This window comes from Sorex araneus, chromosome X, assembly GCF_027595985.1.
Source record: "Sorex araneus isolate mSorAra2 chromosome X, mSorAra2.pri, whole genome shotgun sequence".
NCBI lineage: Eukaryota > Metazoa > Chordata > Mammalia > Eulipotyphla > Soricidae > Sorex > Sorex araneus.
Genome location: NC_073313.1, coordinates 306242662 through 306269568, shown reverse-complemented (window position 1 = coordinate 306269568; position 26907 = coordinate 306242662). Strand labels below are relative to the sequence as shown.

General features: G+C 48.0%; 2 protein-coding genes, 2 pseudogenes and 1 gene segment (V, D, J or C); 3 read left to right on the top strand and 2 right to left on the bottom strand.

The window, feature by feature from the left end:
- Nucleotides 1-2991: 2991 nt before the first annotated feature.
- LOC129399906 (immunoglobulin kappa variable 1-12-like) lies at nucleotides 2992-3567 on the top strand (annotated as a pseudogene).
- A 2691-nt stretch (nucleotides 3568-6258) lies between these two features.
- On the bottom strand, nucleotides 6259-8673 carry LOC101549163 (integrin beta-5-like). The gene is given in 4 exon segments (XM_055120395.1): nucleotides 6259-6519; nucleotides 6521-7478; nucleotides 7480-8078; nucleotides 8080-8673. Coding segments are annotated over 4 exon segments (2412 nt in total).
- Nucleotides 8674-8829: 156 nt separating this feature from the next.
- Nucleotides 8830-11933, bottom strand: LOC129399660 (heterogeneous nuclear ribonucleoprotein K-like; annotated as a pseudogene).
- Nucleotides 11934-12023: 90 nt separating this feature from the next.
- LOC101548898 (60S ribosomal protein L38-like) lies at nucleotides 12024-12240 on the top strand. The gene has a single exon (XM_055120398.1). It carries the CDS (start codon nucleotides 12028-12030, stop codon nucleotides 12238-12240), a length of 213 nt encoding a protein of 70 aa, XP_054976373.1. The 5' UTR covers nucleotides 12024-12027.
- A 418-nt stretch (nucleotides 12241-12658) lies between these two features.
- On the top strand, nucleotides 12659-21497 carry LOC129399905 (immunoglobulin kappa variable 1D-33-like). The segment is given in 4 exon segments: nucleotides 12659-12693; nucleotides 15791-15846; nucleotides 15955-16253; nucleotides 21468-21497. Coding segments are annotated over 4 exon segments (420 nt in total).
- Nucleotides 21498-26907: the final 5410 nt, after the last annotated feature.

The following is a 26907-nucleotide window of genomic DNA, read 5'->3' as shown; positions in this document are numbered from 1 at the left end:
CCTCTCTGCTATGGACTTTTGATCCCCCCCTCCAGTGCTCATAATTTGACTTCAGTTCCTCTGTGATATTTCAGAGAAAGAGCGGTAGAGTTACTTAAGGTAAAAGGAGCTCCCAGGAGGGGGATTGGATGGGAATTCAGGGACACCAGGGAATACCGAGCCCCACCCTCCCATTCCCCACAGACACAAATTCCAAGAGAGGCTTGTGAGGACAAGGAGAGGGAGGGGCTTCTGCTAACAGGAGGAGGGTTTCACAGGAAGTGACCCTGAGGGACCTTGACCTTCACTCTCCAGCCTCCCATTGTGTGAGAACCCCGTGTATGTGGTGTGAGTCCCAACCTGTGTGTTCCTGTGAGGGAGCATGAGCTGAGGCTTCACACCTGGCACCTTCTGAGCAGGGTCTGAGAGGCATCCAGAGAAGGTCGTCCTGGGGAACTTCCCACCTTTTCCTTCTCTCTGACTGCTGAGGAGAACTCAGAAATCATTTTCACCTGGTCAGGCAACACCTTGTTGATGAAACTGCGGGCTGTTTGATTTCAACCAGAAATCCGTCAAACTGAATGAACTATCACCTTGATAGTAAGGTTTTGGGTGTCTATATATGGCTCAAGTTAGATGCCGTGGGGAACACTATGCGACTCACCTCCAGTCCCCCTGGCTATTCCAGGATCAGGTCAATGTCCCTGCAGGGCCAACATGAGAGTTCACAGCATCAGAGACTGAATCTAGCTCTGAAGCTTCTGCTCAGCCCATTCCCCCTGAGGTTCTGCAGGATGGTGACAGCTGCTCTGTCCCCTGCTCACCATCAGAGGAAGCTGCCACAGGAGCTCAGACAACCTCTGTGTGCTAATCCCCCATCTGCTTTCCTGTGGTGGAATGCGAAGTCTTAGGGCCTCTGTGACAACAGGATTGTGTGAACACCCTGAAGTCTCATCCTCCTTCTCCCCCAACCCTTCCCCTGGCCATCAGAACCAGCTCAGGGCAGCTCCTCTGGAGCAGACAGTGCAGGCAACAGTGTGTGTCTTATCTGAGCTGCTCTCCTGAGTACACACACCCAGTCACCCGCCTTCACTCTCCTCTGGTGTCCTTTGTAACTGTGGTCTCTTTCTTTTCTATCCTGCCACTAGCAACTCTTATACAGTAGTATCTCAGTGAGTCCCTGTGCAGGATTGTCCTTTGGTAAATGGTGATGGGAATCATGGAGTAGGAATTGGTTAGAAGTTTGTTCATGGGGCAACCAGTGGTCCAGTGACAGCAGAACCCTGGCAGCCTTAAAAATCAATGGTAGATTTGGGACTGTGTGTGTTAGAACTAGGGGAAGATCTCTCCTGCCTGAGTCAGGTGTGAGGCCTCAAATGGCTCTGGAGGTCCTGTCAGGGGCCCTGCAGAACGTGAGGCTCCCTGTGCTGCCCCTGTCTGACAGGAGCACTGAGGGAGGCCCCAGTCACATTCTAATCACTGAGAGGAAACCTGTCTCCACTAGAATCACGAGCACTGTAGGGCTCCCCTGAGACATTTTGTGCTACTTTCCATGTATGTCTGACCTGCCCAGGATTCTGGATTCCTCAGAAATAGAAAGCTGCCAGCTGGACCAGCAGTTCATGAAGAAGAGTCCTTATATATCATGAGCTTGAATTCAATGATGTGGAGGGTCCATGGAGCTTTTTATATATTGCTGGTGTGCATGCTAAGGGGCATTCAAATGAATAAAGAAGCAGTGATTCAATAGGGGTTGTATGGAGGGGGTGGGAAAATCATCACTAGAGTCTACACTGACTCATCTCACCCAGCACTCTACCCTCACCAGCTCATTGAATATTAGCCCCTGTCAGAGTCTAGATTCCAGGTTGAACACTCCCTCATGCCCACTTTGATGCCTTTTTCTAAGACCTGTGAGTCGTTTCTCTGTGGGTTGTACCCTAACCTTACTTGAATCTCAATGCCTGCACCAGGGCTTGCTGAGATGCCCAAAATTGAAGAGATGTGTGGAAAGATAGTACAGTGGGTAATGTGTTTGCCTTACATGTGGCCAACCCAATTTCAATCCTTGGCATCCCATAGAGTACCTCACACCTCCACCAACAAACCTTGTCAGGAGTGATTCCAGAGTATAGTGCCAGGAATAAGCCCTGGAAACTATTGCATATGGTCCCAAAACAAAACAAAACAAATTGAAGAAGAAGAGATGTGTGATATAGGATGTGAGCTGAAGGAGCACGGTGCATTCAAGGGGAATTCTGTGGTGGCAACTCATCTCATCTATCCCTTCTGGACTCATTTACATCTGGTCAGCTCAGAAGAGAATCTTTCAGGGAGAGAGAGACTGAAAACTATGGAAGACTGTCCAAAGATAAAGGAGTGCATGTCAGTGGTTTGGGGAAGGTAGACAGCTGTTCTAAAAGTCAAGAAAAAAATCCATAATCTGAGGCTGAGGTGGAAGAGGTGAGACTGTTTCTGAGAAATGCATGTCAGCACAGGCTTCTTATCATGGCCCCAAAGGTTTTCTGCTGCTAACCTACAAGTTCTCCTGTTTGTTGTGATGACATCTCTCAACCAGAAAATACCAGCATATCAAAGCTAAATAGAACATTTCATGCCCTCAACTTTATCCAAAGATATGACATTGAGGTGTGTACAATTCCTGAGAGGCTCTGTGTGGCTGTGGCTTGACAGAGCCTATCCCTGGGCAAAGAGAGCAAGAAGCCATGTCCTGATTCTTAGAAAACAAAGGATTCGCCCTTCTGTGCTCACATTGGGTCCCTCCTGGGGATGGGGAGGAGCATGTTCTCTGTGGGCAAAGTTCTGCTTCCCCACAGGGACCCACACCCCTGACTTCCCTGCAGCTGGGCTGGTCCCCACACACACCCTCCCCCCTCCCCCTCTGCCTGCCCAGCCCCCTCTCATTTGCAAGTCCTCAGAGCTCATGCCTGGACACTCAATAATAGTCTGTGTCCCTGGGTAGGGTCAGTCTCTGTCACCCCCAGAGTGGACATGAGGGCCCCTGTGCAGCTCCTCAGCTTCCTGCTGCTCTGGCTCCCAGGTAAGGAGGGAAATGAGGGTTTACATGAATTTGGACTGTCTGGCTCTTTAGGGAAATTATTTCAGTTATGATTAAGATAATGATGTCCACTATATTTTATATCTCAGGTACCAGGTGTGATATCCAGATGAGCCAGCCTCCATCCATGTCTGCATCTCTTGAAGACAAAGTCACCATCACCTGCAAGGCCAGTCAGAACATTTACAATTTGTTAGCCTGGTATCAGCAGAAACCAGGGAAAGCTCCCAGGCTCCTGATCTATTATACAAGCAATTTACAAGCAGGCGTCCCTTCCTGGGTTCAGCGGCAGTGGATCTGGGACAGATTACACTCTCACCATCAGCAGCTTCAAGCCTGAGGATGCTGTCACTTATTACTGTCAACAAGCTGGCCGTACCCCTCCCACAGTGATACATGCCAGAACATAAACCCCCAGAGATCAGCTGTGTGAGGCTGGGCTGCCCCAGCTGCTCCTCCTGGTGCCTCCACTGCTGAGGGTGTTTCAGATGCAGCCAACTGTGCAATGATGGACAGTTCTGGAACATGTTGAAGGAACATCTTTTTTTTTTTTTTTGAAGGAACATCTTAGGCTCCATTATTCTCAATCTCATCCCAGCAGCGCAGACATGACAACATATGTTCTGATTGAATTTACAGAGATTTTTTTTTTTCTGAAATAAGTAGGTGACAGTGTCATTCAGATTTCTTATGAGTTTGCCTGGGCACTCCAGAAGGCCTAGAAACCATGCTTTTAAGGATAGTTTTTAATAATCACACATATTACCACCCCAGTTTTAAGGACACGTGAGCAGCTTCATAGCCTCACACTGAGGGCGTCTCCCCGGGTGCATCCTCCCCTGCCATGATGTCCTGTCTGATGTGGGCCAGAGGGAGAGACTGCATCTCACCAGGGACAAACCCTCACAATCCTGTGGTGTGTCGGGGTTTGGAGCTGGGAGGAGGGGGACTGAGATCTACTCCCTTGACTGAGGGATTTTGATCCTGAAATCTTAATGGGAAATAAAACAATTTTAGTGACAGGAACTGTGGTATACTATCCTGGATACCCTTGAATGTGTAGAGAGGTATAAACTTCATTTAAAGCTGTGTGTGTTGGGAGTGGGGGGAAAATTCAGGCAAGTAAGAGGAAATATCTGTCACACTCTCATCCCTTAGTTCATGGATTTGCTTGAGGGGCACCCTACCCAAGGCATATTCGATATTCGATAAGAGAAAATTTAGAAAGGAAAATGTCCACACCTTGTACTTAGCCCAAAGTCTTATACTGAGGCCTCGTGGGAAATACCCTGGATCACAGTGCCTGAGCTTCCCTGCTCGGCCAAGCCTTGATGCTCTCAGAGGGAATGTAAGTCTATGGAAATCCTTGTTACCTTAAGAAACTCCATATTATTATTGATATTATCTCAGTCGTGTTGCCCACAAACCCACCATTTATCTAGCAATATTGATTTTCCTTGGATTTGAATCCCTAGAATGGCAACATAAAATATGGGGCACATTGGTGGGAAAAATGTTGACATCTTTTCAAAAAAAAGATGCCCAGATCTGCATTTCATGTTTTGTTTTCCACTTTCCCTCAGCACATACCAACCACTCAGAGCCTTTGCCAAACTGGTCCCGCCTGTAGGCAGGAAGCCCCTGGGCCCTGGAGTTGCTGTTCCCTGAACACGGGCTCTGAGTCCCCCAGACCCTGGGCTCTGGCTCCAGCTGAGAACGGGAATGTGGGGGCTCAGGGGCAGGTGCCTGTGACCCGGGCACTGAGATGAGACCTTGGCTCAGCCCGTGCAGTGTCACAGCCCTGCCTGCTCTAGCACATCAATGGCACCAGAAAGACCTTGGGGACACAATCAACACAGGGACACCCTGGAGCTCAGTCTCTGTGTCTGGGTTCTAGTGCAGACTCAGGGACCAATATCCAGCTTCCCTCAGGGGCTCAACAGAGTCTCCATATGTATCCAACAGAACAAGAAACCCAAGAAGTTTCCAGATTTCTGCTACATGTAGTATCCACACTGACACATGTATCACACAGTTGGCTGAAGGGAACAGAAATAACTATTGGACCCTGCTGTCCTGGTGATGTGGCTGGATTTTAAGGACCAGAGATATTGTACAACGTGTAAGGTTCTCTTTTTTTATTTTATTTTGTTTTGTTTTGTTTTGCAGTCACACTTGGGGATGCACAGGATTTACTCCTGGCTCATGCACTCAGAATTACTCCTGGCGGTGCTTGGGGGACCATATGGGATGCTGGGAATCAAACCCGGGTCGGCCACATGCAAGGCAAATGCCTTACCCACTGTGCTATCGCTCCAGCCCCAATGTGGCTGGATTTTGCTACATAAAACCTCTCTATTAATATGGCCAAACAGAGTGGAAAGACTTCAATTGGACTAAACACACTTTTTTTAAATAGGCTCACTAAATTTATTTTTTAAATCATAAAACGTTTCTTACAAAAGAGCACTACATTCTGCACACTACTCTGAATAGATGTCAGGGACATACGGACTATTGTTACTCTTCCTGTCGACCCCACCCCCAAACCTTACAGTGACCACAAAGCAAAGTGTTCACAATAATCACGTGGGGGGAAATTTTTCTTTTTAACCACCAACAATGAACAAAAATTAAAATCTGTTGCTGTTCCAAAATTTCAATGTTAGTTTTTGCACTCCCTATCCCCCCACCCTGCTTTTTTTTTTTTGTCAGCAAAGGAAATATTTTGGTTTTAATCTTTACTTTCTGATCTGCACAGTCATGTTCCTTTTGTGTTACAATACTACTATACATACATGGACAGGAGAGGAAACACCTGCAAACAACATACCTTTCACGTCGTCTCAACCCACCACCCACACCCACAAGCCAGCCGGACAGCCGATGGGCGAGGCTCAGTGGCCGCCACGGCCGGAATCACTCGTCTTAATCTTTAATTATAAAACTATCCTTGGGAAAGGCGTGTGCGGGCTGGACGCTCTCGGGCACTCCTGGGGGCTCTGCTGCGGCGGGCGGGACCGGAGCTCAGCCCGTGTCTCAGCGGACCCTGGGGACAAGGCCGACTCGAGGCCCCCTGTCCCCTGTCCGATCCCTGTGCTGTGTGTGCCCTGGCAGCAGGGCTCTGGCCCGGTCTTGCTGGACGTCGTGCCTGGGCTACTGGGAGCATCAGTTTCTGACTCATACCGTCTATCCTCAGCTCAGTCCACGGTCCCGTTGTAGGACTTGTTGAACTTGTTGAAGGTGAAGTCCACGGTGTGTGTGGAGGTGTGCTTTCTGTACATCGGGCTGGAGGCCATTCCATAGCGAGCCAGGGATCGCTCGCTCTGGAACTTGGCGAACTCCCTCCGGTCATGGATGATGACAAGCAGCTTCCAGATGGCCAGCAGGGCAAGCCCCACCAGAAGGATGCTGCCCACCACGGCCAGCAGGATGGTTGTGGCACGGCGGGGCGGGGGGGGGGGGGGAGGTTCCACACTCTGGTTCCCTGAGGACAGTCAGGTTGGTGAGCCTGCTGGGGAGCTTTGCGTAGATGAACAGCATGACACAGTCCTTGGTGGTTTTGTAGAAGCACAGCACTGCCTCCTGGTCATCTTTCCCAATGGCGTCGGTCCATGTGACCACCTCGTCCTTGCACAGAGCCTGACAGGTGTGGTTGTCGGCTGGGCTCGCCGAGTGCAGCAGCAGGCACTCCACACACTCTCTCTTGGTGCTGCAGGCATCGGGGCAGGTGGGGCACTTCTCACACGTCTCCCCAAAGGCCCCTGGCTCTGTGCACTGGCACTGCCCGCAGACACAGTGCCCACGGCCACTGCAGATCTGGCGGTCCTTAGCCCAGCACATGCTGGTGTCCGTGTAGCAGTTACAGTTGTCCCCGATGTAGCCCGTGTGGCACTTGCATTCTCCACAGTGACACTCGCCGTGACCTGAGCAGAGCACTCCTCTGTTCCGCACACAGGAGAAGTTGTCGCACTTGCAGAACGGCCCGTAGATCTTCCCAAACTCGCTCTCGTAGCAGGAGCACTGGCTGCAGCTGCACTCGCCGTGCCCGCTGCACAGTGGCTTGCCCTCCGCCTCCCGGCACAGGTTCTGGAACACTCTCCAGCTCTCGCCTTCCTGGCACTCGCACCTGGTGCCCAGGTGGCTGGGGTTGCACTCGAACAGGCCACACACATAGGTCCCGTTCCCGCTGCACCAGGTGCTGTCCGGTTCGGGCTCGAGGCTGCAGCGGCACCTGCAGTCGTAGGTGACGCCCACCTGCAGGCTGTCCCGGAAGCCCACGGGCCAAAGGGTGAATCTGTGCTCCTCGAACCGGTTCGGGCAGCTCCGCGCCTCCACGTACACCTCGAAGGATGCTGTGTCCTCGATCTTCAGCCCCTCACACTTCCTCTGACCAGGGTAGGACACTCCATCCTGGCACAGTGAAGAAGAGGTTCAGGTCCTCCGGCTGGTCCCACACCGACAGCTCCACCTTAGACCGGATGCTACTGTATGCGTTGATAATCAGCTGGATGATATTTTGAGAGTCACTATGTAAAATCTCCACTGTAGTTCCAGGGATCAGGGCTGTAAAATTCTTGTAGAGCGTGCAATGTTTCTTCGTCACTGCAAAAATGAGGTTGATGTTGTTCTCCGCCAGCTTCTCTCCGAGCAAGGCCAGGGATGGATAATCCATCTGGCTGGACGCCGTGTACTCCTTGGCCTCATTCAGGTGGCACTGGCCGTCGTGGGGCTGCACCAGCCCCGCCAACTTACCGTCCAACGTGATGTGGGGCGCGTTGTCTGTGGTGAACATGAGCAGATGCAGTGCGTACTTCCACCAGCCGATCTTCTCCTTGCACACAGCAGCCTGCAGGATAGCATTGAAGCCTCCCTCAGGGCCATCTCGGTTCCGGGACACCCTCTGCTTCCGAACTTCCTCATTGAAGCTGTCGACTCTGTCCTTGAGGGGCAGCAGGTGGCGGAAGCCGAAGGAGGGGAGGCAGTTTGGAAACAACTTGTAACCAATGCATGGGTTGGTTCTGGTACCTCGGCGCTGTGTAGGAGAAGGGAGAGATGTTCTTGTCTACAAAGGACCCAAAGCCCAGTCGGAAGTTGCTGGTGAGCTTCCTCATTTCATCCGCCAGCTTGGTGCCCAGGTTCTGGATGCTGTCCAGGTCATCTGTCATGGACAGGGAGAGGTCTGTCAGGTAGTACAAGTCCACGGGGTAATCTTCCACCTATTGGACCTGCAGCTGGAAGTTAGTCTTGTCCCCAGGCCGCAGGCGCAGGGCTATCTCCTGCGGGGTCATCTGGATGACATCGGAACCCGAGGGGCTGGGGCTCTTGGTGCTGAGGGGCAGGCTCCGCAGGACCCGTGTTTTGCTGGCCGGGCTCTCCACCTCGCCTGCATAGCCACTGCACTCCAGGTTGGCCTTCAGGTCACACTGGAACACCACCGCACGCGAGCTGCCAAAATCCTCTTTGGAGCACCAGGCACACTTGGGGTGGATGAGCAGACATTCTTCACATGACGTGGCACTTCCACTAGAGCAGATGTTGAGGCCTGGGAGGCCGGGGACCAGCACACAGAGCCCGAGCAGGCAGGTGTAGAGGGGCACTGGGGCCCGCGGCATGCTGGCAGTGGGCCAGGGGCTCAGCGCAGGGCGGCCACCATCCACCCGCTGCTCGGCACGGCCTCGCCTCCGCCCTCCCCTTCCTCGGGCCTGGCTCCACTTTCCCTGCTCCTCTCTCCTCCCCTCGCCCCCCCCCCTGTTTTTAAGGAACTAAAACATTACATCTGGTGAACAGCAAAGATTTCACTACACCTCAAATGCAGAACACCCTTGAAGCAGAGGAATGTTGGCTTTTTAAACAAAGGCAGATAAAAAAAAAAAGATGCAGGACTCCTTCATTTCTTCACTAGTCTTAGAAAAACTTTCCAGAATACTGCTTCACATTGTTCTGCAGCAAATACTGTGCATTCTATATCTGGTCCTGTGTTCCTGTAATGGTAATGATTCGATCTTCGGATCCTTCTAAAGGTTCATCAATTTTGATAGAAGCTCCTGATTCAGGATGGATTTGTTTAATTCATTGACCACCTTTGCCAATAATAGACCCAGCCAAATCTTTGGGAATAGTTACTTGTGTAGTAATAATAGGTCCATCAAGAAAAATATGATTTTTCTGTACGACTGTTCCACTGATTCTTTGAGTTCCTTGAACATCCTCAGCATTACATCTCAGAATTCTTTGTCGGAGAGACCATACTTGTGGGTACCTCCTGTTGAGGATTCGGGGCTCTTTTCTTCATCCTCTACTCATAGTGGAGATTTGCACTGTTTCTTTATTTTGTTGTGGATCTAACGAGGTAAAGCCTTTAGGTTCACTGGAACTGTTCCCTCTGATTGCCAGAGAAAATTCTGAATAAGATCCACAGTGGTCAACCTTTTCCTAGTTTAGAGTATTTCTTTCCTCGTGGACATTACTCTGTGACTTATGATGGGCATCTAGTGCAGCATTGGAAGAGATGTTGTTTCCAATTGGGCTGTATGAAAATCTTTGAATACACTTGTTTTTTGGAGGAACTGTAGTCGGCCAGAAGATTGTTGCCGTGTTGTGTTTGAGGTGGCCAGAATGCTTTCCACAAAATTAGATAATGAAGGTTGGGACGGGAGTCTAAGGTGCTGGCAGTGAAGGATAAAACTGCAGAAGGCCACGCCCACTTTTGATGAGGCCACGCCCCCTCCGGTGGAGGCCACACCCCCAGTCAGTCCCAATGTTAATGTCCACTTTACTGAGATCCGCAAGTACCTATTAGAGGGGACCGGCGCTGATCACGCACAAACAGAGGGCTCCAATGAAGGCGATGCCCGCGGCCGGGAAGTCCCAGGCAGTGGACGTAGGGGACACAGGGCTGAACGGGAGGGGAGCACTAAGGTCACCATATGAGCCACAACCCCCTGCATAGGAATAATCATATCCAGAGCCATCCTATGGTTCATAAGCCATCTGCCATTCGGATGGGCTCCATGTATCTATTGCAGAGTCCCAAGTTTCATCAGCTAACCATGAAACCAACCATGCCATCGTAACGATCTCTGGGTCTTTCTCTTCTGTCATAGGCTATCAGTTCTCCTCCTCTAGGTGGTGGTGGTGGAGGAAGGGGAAGATTCCGAGCTCTGCTACCACCTCTTCAACCTCGTCCAGGAGGTGGAGGCGGTGGCCCATGTTGAGGGCTCATGTCATCATAATCTCTTCTAGATGGAGGCATAGGATGGCCACCCCGGTCAGGAGGTATTCTGTCAAAAACACCTCTTCCCTGCATAGGAAATCCCACAGGACATCCACGATGGTCTTCAAACATCAGAGTAAAACCACCATAATCATAGGTTTCATCATAAAAATTTGGATCATAAAGCTGTGCACGTCCTTAGATAGGAGACTGATATAAGATCAAGGATAGTCTATGCACTCTACAACCCTACCTGGTTTTCCTCCAATAAGTACAACTCTGTCAGTTGAGTGAGGACAGCATTCCTGGAAAAGCTTGATTGTTGTCTGAGTGTTCTCTCATAGTTCTTTGATTTTGGCACTGTTGACCCCAATAATTCCTCCTGCCAGACTCTAATGAATCAACAGTCTCAATTGGCAGTCAAAGTCACTTCCTTTATTGTGTTGGTAATTTAAGCATTCCAAAGCATCAGATTCAAGTGGGAGCTGGCTGGTTGCAGTGGGTGATGGCAACTGCAGGCCCTCTTCCAAGGTAGGGATGATTTTCTTCAGAATTTCTCCTATTGTTTCAATATCAGCACTGATACTTAATATGCGCTTTGGGCCACTGCTGTGTGGGACTGAAACACTGGCATTGTATTCTGTACGGAGAGCCTTAATATTCTTGCCTCCTTTCCCAATCACTACCCCAGCATTCTTTTTTTTTAAATAATTTAATTTATTTTATTGAATCACCATGTGGAAAGTTACAAAGCTTTCAGGCTTATGTCTCAGTTATACAATGCTCGAACACCCGTCCCTTCACCAGTGCACATATTCCACCACCAAAAAAACCCCAGTATACCTCCCACTCCCCCACCCTCCCAAGCCCACCTGTGTAGCTGATAAATTTCACTTCACTTTCTCTTTACCTTGATTACATTCCATATTTCAACACAAAACTCACTATTGTTGTTGGAGTTTCCCCCCAAAGAATAGCCCTGCTGACAAGGAAGCGTTAGATAATTAGCTTTCCATTGCTCAGAATGAAGAGATAAGAAGTCACTATTGTGGCTGTGCAGTTGGGAGTTCTGTATTTTAGTATTTTAGTAACTAAGTCCAGGGAGATTTATGTTAGAAATTGCATCATTTCCCTTCCTGGGGCAGCATGGGACTATGTTCACAGTCTAGAGATATTTCTGCAAGCGGTTGCTGGTACCAAAAGTAGTCTAGCTGGCCTCTGGATTGTGTTCAATCAGCATTAGTGGGGCCACAAAAACATGTGGCCACCTGGGTCGCATCTCGATGGAGAGCACACCGCTATGGCCCCCATCTTGAGATCGCCCACGCATCCCGCTGTTGCAAGTTCATACCTCTTTTTTTCTTTCTTACCGCTCCACTAAGTTCGTACCTCCTTAATGGTCGTTATGAAATGGTGGACACCACGCCGTGTTTTCCCCAAAAAGGGAAAAAAGCCAAGAAAGAAAGACCTTTCCACTCCTTGGCCGGCGTGTGCCCCAGCATTCTTACTCTGAAGCAGAATGCATAATTCAACCAACTCATCAGTGTTTCTAGATCTCTTAAACGTTTGTTTCTCCTCCATATCTTTTGCAGGGTGTTTACCAAATTCACCATTGGTTTCTGTGTTAGGGAAGCTTTCCTCTGGGTGTTCAGTTTCCATTTTTTTGCATTAAATGGACACACCATGTTCTTTTCCGTTTTTGCTTCTCACGGTTTGCGATCCTGGCCCCGACGTTCCCACACACCTCGCGACCATGCCGCGCAAAATTGAGGAAATCAAGGACTTTCTGCTCACAGTGCGGCAGAAGGACACCAAGTCCATCAAGATCAAGAAAAATAAGGACAACGTGAAGTTCAAGGTGCGCTGCAGCAAGTACCTGTACACGCTGGTCATCACCGATAAGGAGAAAACCGAGAAGCTGAAGCAGTCGCTGTCCCCAGGTTTGGCGGTGAAGGAGCTGAAATGAAGCAGACATGCCATGAACTGTGTTAAAGATGGAAAACTCAAAAAAAAAAAAATGAACACACCAATCGCATGAGACCGCCGTCCCTCCGCCCCCTCAACCGGTCAGGCAGACAGTGCTAGACTGAACATACTTTAAAGTGACATAAAAGAAGCCATAAGTTACACAGGGAAGTGCTTACTTTTTGACACAGCAAAAGGCCAGTTTGGGAAACATTTATGCATAAGCTCAAATCAATCATAGCAAAAAATAATCCAAAACCAGGATGCAGATGAATGCAGGGTTTTCATATCCGAGGCCCTGGATTAGATTCATGACACCAACACATTAAACAGTGCTATTGGGCACTAATGGTTGGAATATAACAATGATTTCTAAAGCAGGTATGAGGACAGACGCCACCAGTCATATCCATAGGCCGATGGCTTCCGAGGCCGCCTCACTGGTACAGCAGCTGTGGGTCTCTGGAGAGTTCTGGAAGGAGGCATGGAGCTGGATTGCCAAGTCTACCTCAGGAGTCAGGAGCCCTCTGCTCCCTGACACACCCCCACTACTCACCTGGCATTTCACCTGCAGCTTCCTCTTTCTTCCTGAAGATTTTTCTGAAATTATATTCATGACATGTGAGGATGAAAGAAACTAGCACTCAGCTCCTGGTGACATGCATCCCTCCTGAATTCCTGTTTCGCTCTTAATGGTTACTTCAAAACTAGTTGAGATTTTATTATAAAGAGAAATCATCTTTTACTTTGTGCTTACAGAGTGGCCTTGTGTTGTGTATTACAGCATGTGTTTCAAAGACTGATGTAAAAAGTCTCTCCTGAATCTCTAGGACCAGCATCTGAAATCATCTTAGCTGCTGGATCAGAAAACAGCCACTAGATGGAGACAGACCCCAGAACTGACCATGCAGGGAGACTGGATTATAAAGCACTGGAACAGTAGCTGAGCTAGTGTCCCATTGTCAATAGGGAAATGGAGTTCTGTGGGAATGATGGGAAATGTATGGAAGTAGCTGTCAGAGGCTGAGTATTATGCAAATTATCATGTTCTTGCTGTGTAAGCAGAAGTCCAGTATTACCGGTCTCCTGGAAACATTGGTGGAGTTACCCCTTATCCACATCTCCCCAATTTATATTGTGACATTATTTCATCATGACTGTAGACAGGGAAGATAAACCATCACTTACTGAAAAGTAATGTCACAGGAGGGAGTATAACAAGAGAGTATAGAGACATCAGGGAATCCCCCTCTGTCCCCACAGGCACCCACCCTCAGGGAATCCCCCTCTGTCCCCACAGGCACCCACCCAGAGAAGCCTGTGAGGACAAGGGGAGAGAGGGGCTCCTGCTGACAAGAGGAGGGTCACACAGGATGTGACCTTGATCTTCACTCTCCAGCCTCCCGGCGTGTGGTGTGTGAGAATCCCGTGTGTGTGTGGTGTGAGTCTCCCGGCCTGTGTGTTCCTGTGAAGGAGCCTGAGCTGATGCTTCACAACCCTGGACCCTCAGAGCAAGGCTGCCTCAGGGGCACCTCAGGTAAGGGGGGACCCTGTAAAAAACTAAAGCACACCGAAGGGCGTGTGCACTTGCGGGCTCTCCATGCGGCTCTGTCTCAGCTCTGTCTCACCGCCCGTGTTTGGTGCTCCAGAACCGCAGTGTGTGGACTGGGTCGGGACGGCCGTTGGCCAAGGACAGGAGAAGGAAGAACGAGGACCAAGCTAGTTGCTGATTAGTACCCTTTATTCAATCTTCCATCTTTCTCCTCTCCCGCACTCCTGGCTCAGTCCTCTCTCTGGATCTACTGCAGCCTCTCTGGATCCCCTGTCTCTCTGTCTCTCTCCCTACTTGTCTCTCCCACCTTGCCCTCTAGGCTACACCCAGCCAGGTAGCAAAATCAACATAAGAAAGCCCTTCCTGAGGGCAGCCAGGTTCAGAGGGAACACTGCCTCAGGGCTTTCCAGAGCCCTTCCTGACTCTTAAGGTGTTTTTCTCCTTTCCTTAGTCCAAGCACTCATTAACATCTTAATACTAGTTATTTTTGTATGGACATAGCAAGAGATACATTGAGGCTTGCAAGGCAGCTTCCTGGCAACATCTTGTCACAGACTCAGACTACAGCACTCAGGCCAGATTAATCATTTCTAACCCTACCAGGGTCCAAATCTAGTTATCACTATGGACAGCATTTGTCCATGACCAAGCTCTTAACTTATAGTTAAGCATTAGGCACTTTGGCCAGGCCCATCTCAATGCCAGGGTAGCACACAACTCAGCGCTTGCCCTGGGTCCGTCTCGTCCCTCAGCAGGACCCTGCTTTTGGGGGTGCTAGGAAGTAAGGACAACTGAGGCTTAGGTCTAGAGAACAGATGCCCAGGAGGAAAATATCATGTAGAGTCAAATGACTCCCAGGTTACAAAAGCATAGCGTTTGCTAAGTCTTCCTGTGTCCAAACAAAAAGGACATGGCTCTGAATAAACTATGCAAAGGACTCTAGGAGAAGAGAAAAACAATATTTACAAGTCAACAGAACACTAAGAAAGAAGTTACAAATAAACAAAGAGGAATGGGAACACTGTAATGGGAGTAACCCAATAAACCTAAACTACCTGAGGCTATGTAATCCTACAGGATTATACAGGTAATTACCCCATTACCTCTCCTACTCTGTACTCTGACTGCTCAGGCTTCATGCTCAGCTTGTTTGTTGAGCCTGACCTTGCCTTTAGGATGAAGCTGTTGTTGCTTTGATTCTGATCAGAGATACATCAAGCCAAATGGTCCTAGAACTGCATTTCTCAGCCAGATGGCTGAGTATTGTTCACAGTGACCATTGGGCCCTATGAACAGGACATGAGGGGCCCCCAAATAAAGAAATGCTTTAAATAATATTTTGTTTGCTTTGGGGCCACACCTAGCAGTGCTCAGGGTTTACTCTGTTTCCTTCAGGGATCACTGCTGGCCCAACTTGGGGGACCGACCATACGGAGTGTCAGGGATCAAACTAGAATTGACCACACACAAAGTTAAGAGCACTGCCTACTGTGTTATTGCTGTAGTCCCACCCAAATTATTTTTTTTTTATTTTAACACTGTAGAAAATATAATATTGGGATATCAGGACAAAGAGAAAACAAAATTTGCCTTGATAAAATGTACAGGTGTGAAATCAAAGAAATGTGTATAGTTCCTTAGTGGAAATGCAAAGCTGTGAATTAAAGGAGTTTGTACAATCCTAAAAGGGTCTGAGTGGCTGTGGTGAGAGAGCCTGAGGGCAAAGAGAGCAAGAACTGTGTCCTGACTCTCAGGAGACCAGGGACTGGGGCCCTCCTGGGACCCAGGGAGGAGCATGTTCTGTGGGAGAAGTTCTGCTTCCCCACAGGGACCCACACCCCTGACTTCCCTGTAGCTGGGCTAGTCCCCACACACACCCTCCCCCCTCTGCCTGCCCAGCCTGCCCAGCCCCCTCTCATTTGCATGTCCTCAGAGCTCCTGCCTGGATACTCAATAATAGTCTATGTCCCTGTGGAGGGTCAGTCTCTGTTACACCCAGAGTGGACATGAGTGCCCCTGTGCAGCTCCTCAGCTTCCTGCTGCTCTGGCTCCCGGGTAAGGAGGGAATGAAGGTTGACTTGACATACTGCTAAATGGGCTTCAGGGAAGCTAAACTGAAGTATGGTGACTGGTGATGATATGTGTTTATATTTTCAATCCCAGGTGCCAGGTGTGATATCCAGATGACCCAGTCTGCATCCACGTCTGCATCTCTGGGAGAGAAATTCCTCATCACCTGCAGAACCAGTCAGAACATTAAGAAAAATGTGAACTGGTATCAGCAGAAACCAGGAAAAGCTCCTAGGATCTTGATCACTGATGGATCCAGTTTACAAATGGGGGTCCCTCTCTGGTTCAGTGGCAGTGGGTCTGGGACAGATTTCACTCTCACCATTAGCAGCGTGGAGCCTGAAGATGCTGCCACTTATTACTGTCTGCAGTATGAGAATATGCCTCGCACAGTGATACGTGCCAAAAGATAAACCAGCCACAGATCAGCTGTGTGAGGCTGGGCTGCCCCAGCTGCTCCTCCTGGTGCCTCCACTGCTCAGAGTGTCAGATGCAGCCACACTGTGATGTGATAGAGGATTCTGGTACAAGTTGAAGAGACACATTTTGTATCTATCCATCTCCCATTATTCCAGCAGCACAGACACAGCGGAGCAGCTGATTTAGTTTATGGAGATTATTTCTCCTGAATAATGTGGTGACAGTGTCATTTAAATTTCAGAGGTGAGGGGAAAGGCCACTCTATAAAGCTTATTAAAATAAACTAATATGTTCTCATAACAAAATGTGAAGACAGTGTATATCATAATGATTTCACACTGACTACATCTCACAAGTACTTCCTCACCATGCCAACGCACCTTCTGATGTGGGCCAGAGGGAGAAACTGCATCTCGATACCTACAGAGTTTGGAGAATATGCTGAAATCTGCTACCTTGGCTGGAAGGATAAGGACCTAAATTACCATTGAAAAAAATAAATACCTTAGTTACAGGGAAATGGTATTTTATATTCAATACCACTTGAAATCAAGTTTAGACCCCATGTGGAAAAATAAATGTTTGGGTAAAATTAAAGACAAGTGAGAAACAATGGAAGAGATGAATATTTCAACAACCGATGCTAAGTCTAATGTTTTGCTATCTAGGGCTCAAAAACAGAATATCCTCAATCACAAAGGCAGTGTTTCCTGTATGCTCAGGTCTTGGACATTCTATAGTGAATATGAAAATTAAAGTCACTTCCTCAGGAGATTTTTGATATTAATTATATTTCTCCAGAATGGAAACACAAAATCCAGCATTCACATAACAATATTGAGCTGCTCCTGACAGGAGACGCATCACCCACAGCCTGAACTCAAGGGGGAAACCTGTTTCCTCTTGGGTTCCAAGTCCACTGTGGGAATCCTTCCTTATGTCAAATCATGAGTGTCACTCACCTGCCAGGATGCTTACACATCTTGACCTGGGCAAGACCTGCTGGTCTAGAGCACCATGAGGTCTGATTTGGACTGTTGGGAGCTGACTTTTGTGGAGAAAAATCTATCGGACTGTGAACCAATACTTGGGTTTGCAGTTCTGGGACATGCAATAGAATAAAGGAACGGTGGTGAGTTGGGGTGCTGGCATGATGCATTTACGGACATGGATACTAACTCACCTCACACAGCCCTGTTCTTGCACCAGTCTAGAGTCATAACCTTCCTATGGGAAAACAATCTTCACTATATATTAAGTCCAACATCACATGCTGGTGTCTAAGTTCTCATAAAAGTTTCCTTCCACTACCTGAGTCTCAACACCTGTGAGGATGCTGACATTGACTGTCTTGTGGTGCTGTCCCCAGTCTTGTTCAGACACTAAGCCCTTCATCAGGCCTCTGAGAGCTGCTATGTCTTAGGAATAATGAGATGTTTGTGACTGAGAGATACACAGGGGATGGGACAGAAGACATTCAATAAGGAATGTGTCTAGGTGGAGTGTTTCATTCATCCCACCTGGACACATTTTCATCTGGTCGGTTGAGGGGAAGATGAAGGAAAGAAATAAGAACCTTCAGGGAGGCCCTGAGGTTCCCAGTCTACTATGACACAGCTATTCAAGGCAGCATGGCTTAGCAGATATGAAGGTGAAATTCCTGACCTCAGGACCAGGTTGGTGGGATAATGTCTAGAAAAATAATGAGGATAGAGGGCTTGAAGAAGACAGATTGGCTTGTCGGATAGTCTCTAAATTGGCAACGATTTATCAACCGTGATCCTATACTGTTTATGACCCTTTCCCCTAAGCATTTCTCTTTGATTTTAATGAAATTTGTCATTCATAGAATTTTAGGAGTTGGTTTCAGTGACAACTCAGCATAGCATGAACTAGGACCCATGGCAGAACCCTGACACCACCTGGTCCCAAAACACCTCCAGATGTTGGCAAGCTGTTTTGCAGCCCTGCAACCAGAGAGCTTTCTATCCCTGCACCCTACGAATGAATTTGTCAGACCAAATAAGTGAGTCTTATTCATAGAATCTGCCCCTGGATCCTATGAATACCACATGTGATCCCCCCAAAATAATATAACTTAAAAAATAAAATTTTATATATTTAATTATAATATTGGGATCATCACTGTCATCCCGTTGCTCATCGATTTGCTCGAGCAGGCACCAGTAACATCTCCACTGTGAGACTTGTTACTGTTTTAGGCATATCGAAAACTACCTGTGCAGGCGAGATACTCTCAGTAGTTTTCCGGGCTCTCCAAGAGGGGCAGAGGAATCGAACCCAAGTCAGTTGTGTGCAAGGCGATCGCCCTACCCATTGTGCTAAGGTATGAGAGATGAGAGACATCTCTCATACCTTAATCACATGCAGTGTTCGGCTCTTATGATTTCTAACTACCACAGCAGCGTCGTAAGGAATTTCCTCTGGGAGAGGTGGATGGAGCTATGAATGAGTTACTATGAGCATGAAGCCTCTGGGGCAGTCAGACGTGTGTCTGTGAGTGCACTGAGGAGGGAGAAGTGTGTGTTCTGTTAGATGTGAGGCAGAGGGCTTCTACAGGCTCAGTGAGAAGATGCACAATGCTGGAAACTCCAAGATATGATCCCCTAAGTCACATCTATTGTGTCCAGCAGACAGCAGGGTCTCTCGCTGTCCAGGGCCCTGCTGCCCAGGGAATGTGTGGCAGAAAGGTGAAGCACTCCAGTTGTTGAATATGAGTGAAAACACTGGCAAACGCTTTTATCTTGTTGAAGTTATGAAGTCCCTATTACTAAAGGATGGGTTACATTTTCTATGTCAAGCTATTTGCACAGAAACATTATGAATTCAATTCACTAAGTCGAGGAAAAGGCAACTTATAAGATTTGGTTCTAACCATATGAAACACTTGTTAACTTGATAGCACCAGATAGCAGAGAATTGTTGACTCCCGTGACTGTCTGAAAATCTGATACTTTGAATATGTGACCTGGGAACAGACTCATAATAGGCATGTGGGAGATAGAGAATCAAAGTGGTCACATATATTCCTGGGGTTGACTTGAACACATTTATACATAGGTAAAAGTGTCTGACGAATCAGAAATCTATTATTTGTAAGAGACATGAACAGAACACCTTTCATTCCACAATAAGATTTAGAGTAAGTTTGATTCAAACTTCTACTTTTCAAGCAGTTCCCAAGTTTCAATTTTATTCATAGAAAAGAAGAGTCACTTTGTTCACACGAGAGACTCCATCCACATACACCATATTTTCACACCAATGCACCCACCCATGTATTTACAGGTAGTCCCAGGGGAGGGCCTATATTTTAGTCTGACATAAGGGACAGCTCTGCACTTGCTTTCACTCACCAGGACTCCTCAGGTCAACTTCTCAAAATGAGGTTCCAGCTCAGGTCCTGGGACTGCTGATACTCTGGATCCTGGGTAAGGACAGAGGACATGAGAAATGGAAACAGTTCAGCAGGGGAGTGTGGGGGATGCTTGTGTGTCTGTCTGTGTGTTGGATGAGACATTTATGGTCCTCTGGGACAAGTGACAGAGCTGAGAGAGTGAGACACATTCTGGAAGGAACAAGAGCCTGTGCTCTGGAGAGATTCGACACAAAAGTAGAGATGACACATATAGAGATGACTTTCTCTTCACTAAACTCTCTTCTTTGGGGCTGGAGTGATAGCACAGCGGGTAGGGCGTTTGCCTTGCACGAGGCAGACCCGGGTTCGATTCCTAGCATCCCATATGGTCCCCTGAGCACTGCCAGGGGTAATTCCTGAGTGCAGAGCCAGGAGTAACCCCTGTGCATTGCTGGGTATGACCCAAAAAAGCAAAAAACAAACAAAAAAACTCCCTTCTTTATTCCATTGATGGTTAATATAAACCATTTCAGTAATGATAGTAAGAAAAGGGAGTATTTTGATGAAAATCAGTAGCAGAATGGAAACAATGAATTTGATCATATTTTAATAGAAGGTTGCACTATTTTCAATACATTGTATTCAGGATCCAGGGGCAATGTTGTGCTGACCCAGTCTCCACTGTCCATGTCCATCATCCCTGGAGAATCAGTCTCCATCTCCTGCAGGTCCAGTATGACCCTCCTACATAGGAATAGAAATATCTACATCTACTGGTCCTTCAGAATCCAGTAAAACCTCCAACGGGCCTGATCTACAGAGTTCCTAATCGATAGTCTGGGATTCGATAGTTTCAGCTCAGTGAGTCAAAAACAAATTTTACTCTTTAAATGAGAAGGGTGGAGACTGAGGATGTGTACTATTTCCCTTGAGAGTTTTCTCTAAGGCAGGAAGAAGCCCTGACCATTGCCTGGTGTGACTCCAAGACAATGAAACTGTCAGGGCACGGATCGAGATCTCCCTATAACGACAAAGAGACTCCAGAGACTGCAAACAGCAAGCAGGGTTTATTGTAAGACTGGCTAGCCAGGGTCCAGCCGCCTACGCGGACATGCAGGTCCAGCAGGTTGGGCAAAAGACCCCGAGTTTCTCCAAAGGAGATCTTATATAGGCCTTCCCCAGCCATTACAGCAGAGCCCACACATTTCATAGCCAATAGATTTGTAATACTACAAACTTTCTTAACCAATCCATTTAAAATGACACCACTCCTTACCCTATGGTTTTAGAGATCAGTATTCGCGCCAATATTCAGGAATGTCCCGGTTCTGGGGGCAGTCCTGGGTCTTGTGATATGGGTCTTGTGATACGGGTCTGGTTATCTGGTCTGACCACCACCCTTCTTGCGACCCGGGGTGCCTGTATCCGAATTCCTTGCTCAGGGGCAGAAAATCAAGTTATTCTGCCATGCGGGCTCCTGTAAAAAGAGTTTTGAGAAAGCTAAATTGATTCCTGTGATCTGTTCTGGGCCAGTTCCTCACAGAAACAAACAAATTTCACAGCTCCCACATCCCAGAACTTCCTCCCCCAGTCGCTCTCACCTCCTCCACCTGCACCTCCAGAACTTATCCTTTGTGTCCCTGATAAGCTTCAACTCCCTGTCCTGTCCTCACAGGCCCCAGTTCAGCCTGCTCACACAGGGGTCCTGGTGCCTTCAGAATGGGGCCCTGGTTTCTCTCACTCCTGCCCATTGTCTCCTTGGTTCTGACCATTTCCATGGATTCCTGTGCAAGATATTCTTGGTCAGTGGGGTCATGGGAAGCTGAATGTAGAGTAGGATTCCACCCCAATGAGCGCCATTATGCTTACAGGCTCCTTCTCATCTCTGAGACCCTCCTGCCTTTTCCAAAATATTGTTCATGATATCTCATGAGATCATAGTACCTAGGACTTATTTACCTGTGATGAACATCTCCTCTGTACCCTTGTCACCTGTTAGTCATGTCTCATTATCTGACACTTTATCACTGGAGCAGACACAGTCCTCTGAGAGCTGAACCCTTATAGGAGGAAGGACAATGGGGCAGGCAGGGAACATTCCTCACTGGAGATCCCATGGGAGTCTGGCAATGGAATAAGGGTGATTTTTTTCCTGAAATTACTTTGACCTGAGCCCTCTGTGCTGCTCCTGTCAGACAAGTCACATGATAAACTCAGTCTCTAAGTTCTGCTCTAGGGAGGACCATATCCTCTAGGTCCTGGCCAGCACCTGCTGAGTCTCAGGGTTCCACCCCCCCATGTCACTCAGTCCAGAGCTATGTCTAGCTCCCCATGGCTCACATAGGACCCTGTCTGGGGACTGACCTTCATGATGCTGGGCTGGATGGCGGGTGAGTTGAAGGCTGAGCACATTGCTGGTTTTACACATTTTTGAAAATGTATAAAAGATAAAACTGACATTATACAACATAAGTTTCAAATCTATATAGAAATCAACTGTCTAATACCACCCCCTGTGTTACACCCGAGGAAATATTCAATGAGTGTTCGGTAATCATCAAGGATTAGTCATTCATTTTCATAGCTAAGCCCTGTTGGAACAGAAAACACAATTTACTTCAAGGACTACAGATAGGGACTTAGTTTACATTTGCTTCATTGTGATTTTTCTCCATCTCTGTAATTCAGTGCAATTTGCAAATCTGAAGGAAGCCTACAGCTTCTTTTTTTCCCATGTCCCCAAGGAAGAGGGTTTTCATATATCTACTGAAAATAACTCATACTAGGGCAGATTACAGTTACCAGCCAAGTGATTTGTCCATGTAGGTCTCTGACAATCCAGAGATGTGACATGAACATGGGCAAAGTCTATGATTAACGATGGGCAGTCTGGGTGTGTGGGTGTTGCTTTTTGTTTCCTAAAAGAACATGGTTAGAGTGGAATTAGTCCACAGTAGTGTTGAATAGTGTATAGGATAAGACATGGCTGCATTAAATACATGGCAGAATAGTCTTCAATTACATGAAACTCAAATGTAAAACAGCTACTGAGTTGCACTAGTTGTATTTCATCAAACCCCACTATAGTTATTATAGAGACAGTCAGACATTGGAAAAACATGGGCAATTCTCAAGATCAAAATCACTCTACTTCCAGGCATGTTACTGACATAGAAAGCATGTTTCCCGTCTTTGGAACCTTGCATTTGAATCCAACACACCAAGGAAGCATTATGGGTCAACAATGGATGAATAGTTACTTTTGGACTCTCATGAAGTCACAGATAAAGTCTTTATGAGTCTTCATCTAGAGAGAATGCCCCGAGGCCTTCTAAATGATGCATCCAATGGTGCATCAGAGCTGGGCTGGGATACCCTAGGGGAGGAATGAGGCTGGATTAACCACACTAGAGAGGAGCCAGGAGCCTCTGCTTTCTGTCATTCCACCCCCGCCTTTACCATTATCCTTACAGGCTCCTCTTCATCTCTGGACCCTCCTCCATTTTCCAAAGGGACATCCATCCCATCTCTTGGGGTCATAGCACAAGCACTTACCTAGCTGTGATGAACATCTATTCTCTCTACCCTGGCCTGGTTACCTGGACATCATTTCTCCTTAACTGGTTGACCAGTTTCTTAGGAATATGAACCACTTTGTTCCCATGTGGTCTAGTTGGAAATTTTCCCCTTGTCACAAACCTCATATTGTGATAGTATCTGGGAAAAACAATTTGGGACTGAGAGTATATCACCAGGCATGCAAAACTGTAACCAAAGGAAACATAAATACACCAATTAAAGGCTAAAAGTTTAAGGTCTTATAGATGTAGAGGGCATCAGAGCCAGAATATAATCAGAAAGTGCCCACACCTTGTACTTTAGGTTGCCTACTGATTGTCTCTGTGAGACACCACGGCCCCTGTTCCTCATGCACCACTGAATGTAGATGTGCTCAATAACGGCCTTAATGTCCCTGCCAACTTAAACACTGACTCACCTGTTGGACCCAGTCTGTAGAGAGCAACGTTACATTGAATAAACAGCTTCCTGAGCTCAATGAGGCTGCCCAGGCCACCCTGAATCTTGGACAGTCCTTCTTTGTGTGTTTGTTGGTCTCACTGTGTAGTCTCCATGTAGTCTGACTGGGTTTACAGTCTCTGTTCAAAAGACTTGGGGAAAGTCTGACTGAATCTCCCAAGAGCACAGGGGCCACCAGCACCTAAAAACTATTAAGTTGCTGTATCAAACAGTGGCCACCAGGAGGCAGACTCACCCCAGAAGTGACAAGAGAGTCCCTGGATCTGAGCAATACTGAGAGTCACAGGCCTGTGGTCAGCAGGGACAGGGCTCTGTGGTGTGGTGGGAAAGTATGAAACCTTCAGAGTCTGAGTTGGAGCAAGATTTTCACCCTCTTCTGCTACGGAGACAGAAGTCCTGTCCTGCCTGCCTGCGATGGGCTGCTTTTCTGCCCCAACCAGTTTCACAGTTGGAGAGAGAGCTGTAGAGTCACTGAAGGAAAAATGAGGTCACAGGAGGGCAAAGGTGGGAGTATAGAGACACCAGGGATCCCACTCTGTGTCCACACACCCAGGAGAGGCCTGTGAAGACAAGGGAAAGGAGGGGCTCCTGCTGACAGGAGAAGGTCCTCAAGGGAAGGGACCCTGAGGGAACTTGACCTTCAGTATCCCAGAGTGTGAGAATCCCGGGTGTGTGGTGTGAGCCCCCAGCCTGTGTGTTCCTGGGACGGAGCCTGAGCTGAAGCTTTATACAGGCACCCTCTGAGCAGGGTCAGCCTCATGAGGACACCATGGAAGTGGTGGAGGACTTTGACATTCTCTTTATCATCACCCCTTGCTGATCCAATTTCAGAAGGAAAAGCTCTGAAATTGTTCAATGTTCATATGTTCAATCGTAGCTTAAAGGCTAATAGTCCAACATTGCCTTTGGGATGTAGCTACTGGCTCTTTTGTTTTCTGATCAGAAAATGCATTAGACTAAATGAATTAATTTCCAGGTGTTAATATTTGGGTTGTCTGTTTTCTTGTCCACAAACATGTCAGTGAGGACACTGTGTGCCCTTCTGCAGCCTCCCTGGCTGTTTCTAGGAGAGGGTCCCTGTCACCTGCAGGGCCACACAGTGTGGGGAGCATCTCACCCTGAGATCAGCCTAAGCCAGGGCTGCAGAGAAAGTACATGGCTTGAGGGTTATGCCTTCAATTTAACCAGATGACCCCTGGAAGCACAATTTCTCTGAGTATCAATAGGGCATTCCTGGAGGTCTCTAAGACCACCTGGCTGACCTTGGTAGACAGGCATGGGGGTTGCCTGGATATCATGGCGAAATTAGCCTCAAACAGTTCCAAGAGCTCAACTCTTAGTACTGAGCTGTTTGGCTGAACTGGCCAAGTATTGCCTAGAGTGACCAACACCCACCCCAGCACTGGTCAGGCAGGATCTTCTGCACCATGCCCTGACACACAGACAAAATCAGTATTTGTTCCTAGGTTACCTTTCATTACATTCTACCTGCTGCTCTGTCGGGATTGGGACAGTGAGTGCAGACACATGGCTCTCTCACCATCACCAGGAAAGTGCTCCAGGGTCACAGACACCCCCTTGGGACACACCCCCTATCCTCGGAACCTATGCTGAAGCGTCTGTGGACTTGGGGTCCCCAATAGCAACATGACAGGGGACAGCTCTGAAATCTCACTCTCTCTTCTCCCAACCCCTTCCACACACAGCCCCACTCTATCTCTTCGACTCCCTGATGTATCCTGAACATGTGGTTCTCAGAACTTCTGCTTTAGACTCACTGACCCCAGGCCCTCCTGCATCACACTGGCTGTGGTGGCTGCAGAGTTAACGCCCAGGTTTCTCTGACATGCTGCCCATTGCTGACCCCAAGTTCTGACCCGTCTCCATGATCCCTGACAGGGTCCTTATTCGTAGGTGCAGTGCAGGGAGCAGTTAATAATACAGGAATTGGATACACACCCTCAGAGGGGCAACAGGATCCATTTGGAACAAGATCCTATACAGGAAGAGCAACAGCAGAAGGGAGGGGAGATCTCTCCTGCATGCATATGAGGCAGCAAATGGCCCTGGAGGGTCCTGTCCTGGGCCCTGCAGGAGGGGAGCCCTGAGAGCTGCTCCTGTCTGACAGAAGAACTCGGGGAGGCCCCAGTCACAGGCTCATCACTGGAGAGGAAACCGTCTCCTCTAGACCCCATGGTCACTGCAGGGCTCCCCTGGGACCTGCTGCTTCCTGGAAAACATTCCAGACCCTCCCCAGGATACTCAGTTCTTTGGCATGTGTATGTCCTGCTGGGCTGGTGGTTCATGGGGGTCTGGTTTGGTCTGTCGGGTGCTGAATTCAGTGATGGGGGGACCATAGGACACAGCAGGGAGAGCTGGGTTTTAGTTCCAGGGTCAGCCTCTAGAATGAAAGAACAGTGTTGTTGATGGGGTAGTGGGATTGTGTAGGATAACATTGATTTGTCTTTTCTGCCTTGCCACAGATTTCTCTGTGTTTATTTGTGTTTTTTTTTTTGCTCTCTTGACTTGTAAGTATTGTTTTCCTCTTCTCTTTAATTCTTTTCATAGTTTATTCAGAGCAATATACTTTTCGTGTGGGCACAGGAAGATAGTAAATGGGATGCTTTTGTAAGATGGGAGTTAATTGACTCTCAGTCATATTTACCTCCTGGCTATCTGTTCTCTCAACTTAAGCCTCAATTGCTCTTACCTTCTAGGCCCCCAAAAGCAGGGTCCCAAAGAGGGACTCAACGGACCTAGTGCAAGCGGTGAGCTATGTGCTACCCTGGCGTCAAGATGGGCCTGGCCAAAGTGCCATAATGCTTAACTACAGGTTAAGAGCAGGGTCATGGACAAATTCTGTCAGACCCTGCTAGGGTTAGGAATGATTAATCTGGCCTGAGCACTGTTGTCTGAGTCTGTGGTGAGATGTTGCCAGGAGAGCTGCCCTATAAGCCTCAATGTCTCTCTTACTGTGCCCATAGAAAAATTACATATATTAAGATGTTAATCAAGATGCTAGGAAAAGAGGAATACCCCTGGGTGGTGTTTCTGCCCTTGAACCTGATGGACAGTCAGGAAGGGCTTTTTTATGTTGATTTTGCTACCTGATTGGGTGTAGCATGGTCCCAGAGGGTAAGGGGTGGAGAGACAAGTAGGAAGAAGCAGAAAAGGGGCATCAGGGAGTCCTTGGGAGAGAAGCAGTCAGG

Coding starts and splice junctions, on each gene's coding strand:
- LOC101548898 (XM_055120398.1), top strand. CDS start 12,028: ATGCCGCGCAAAATTGAGGAAATCAAGGACTTTCTGCTCACAGTGCGG.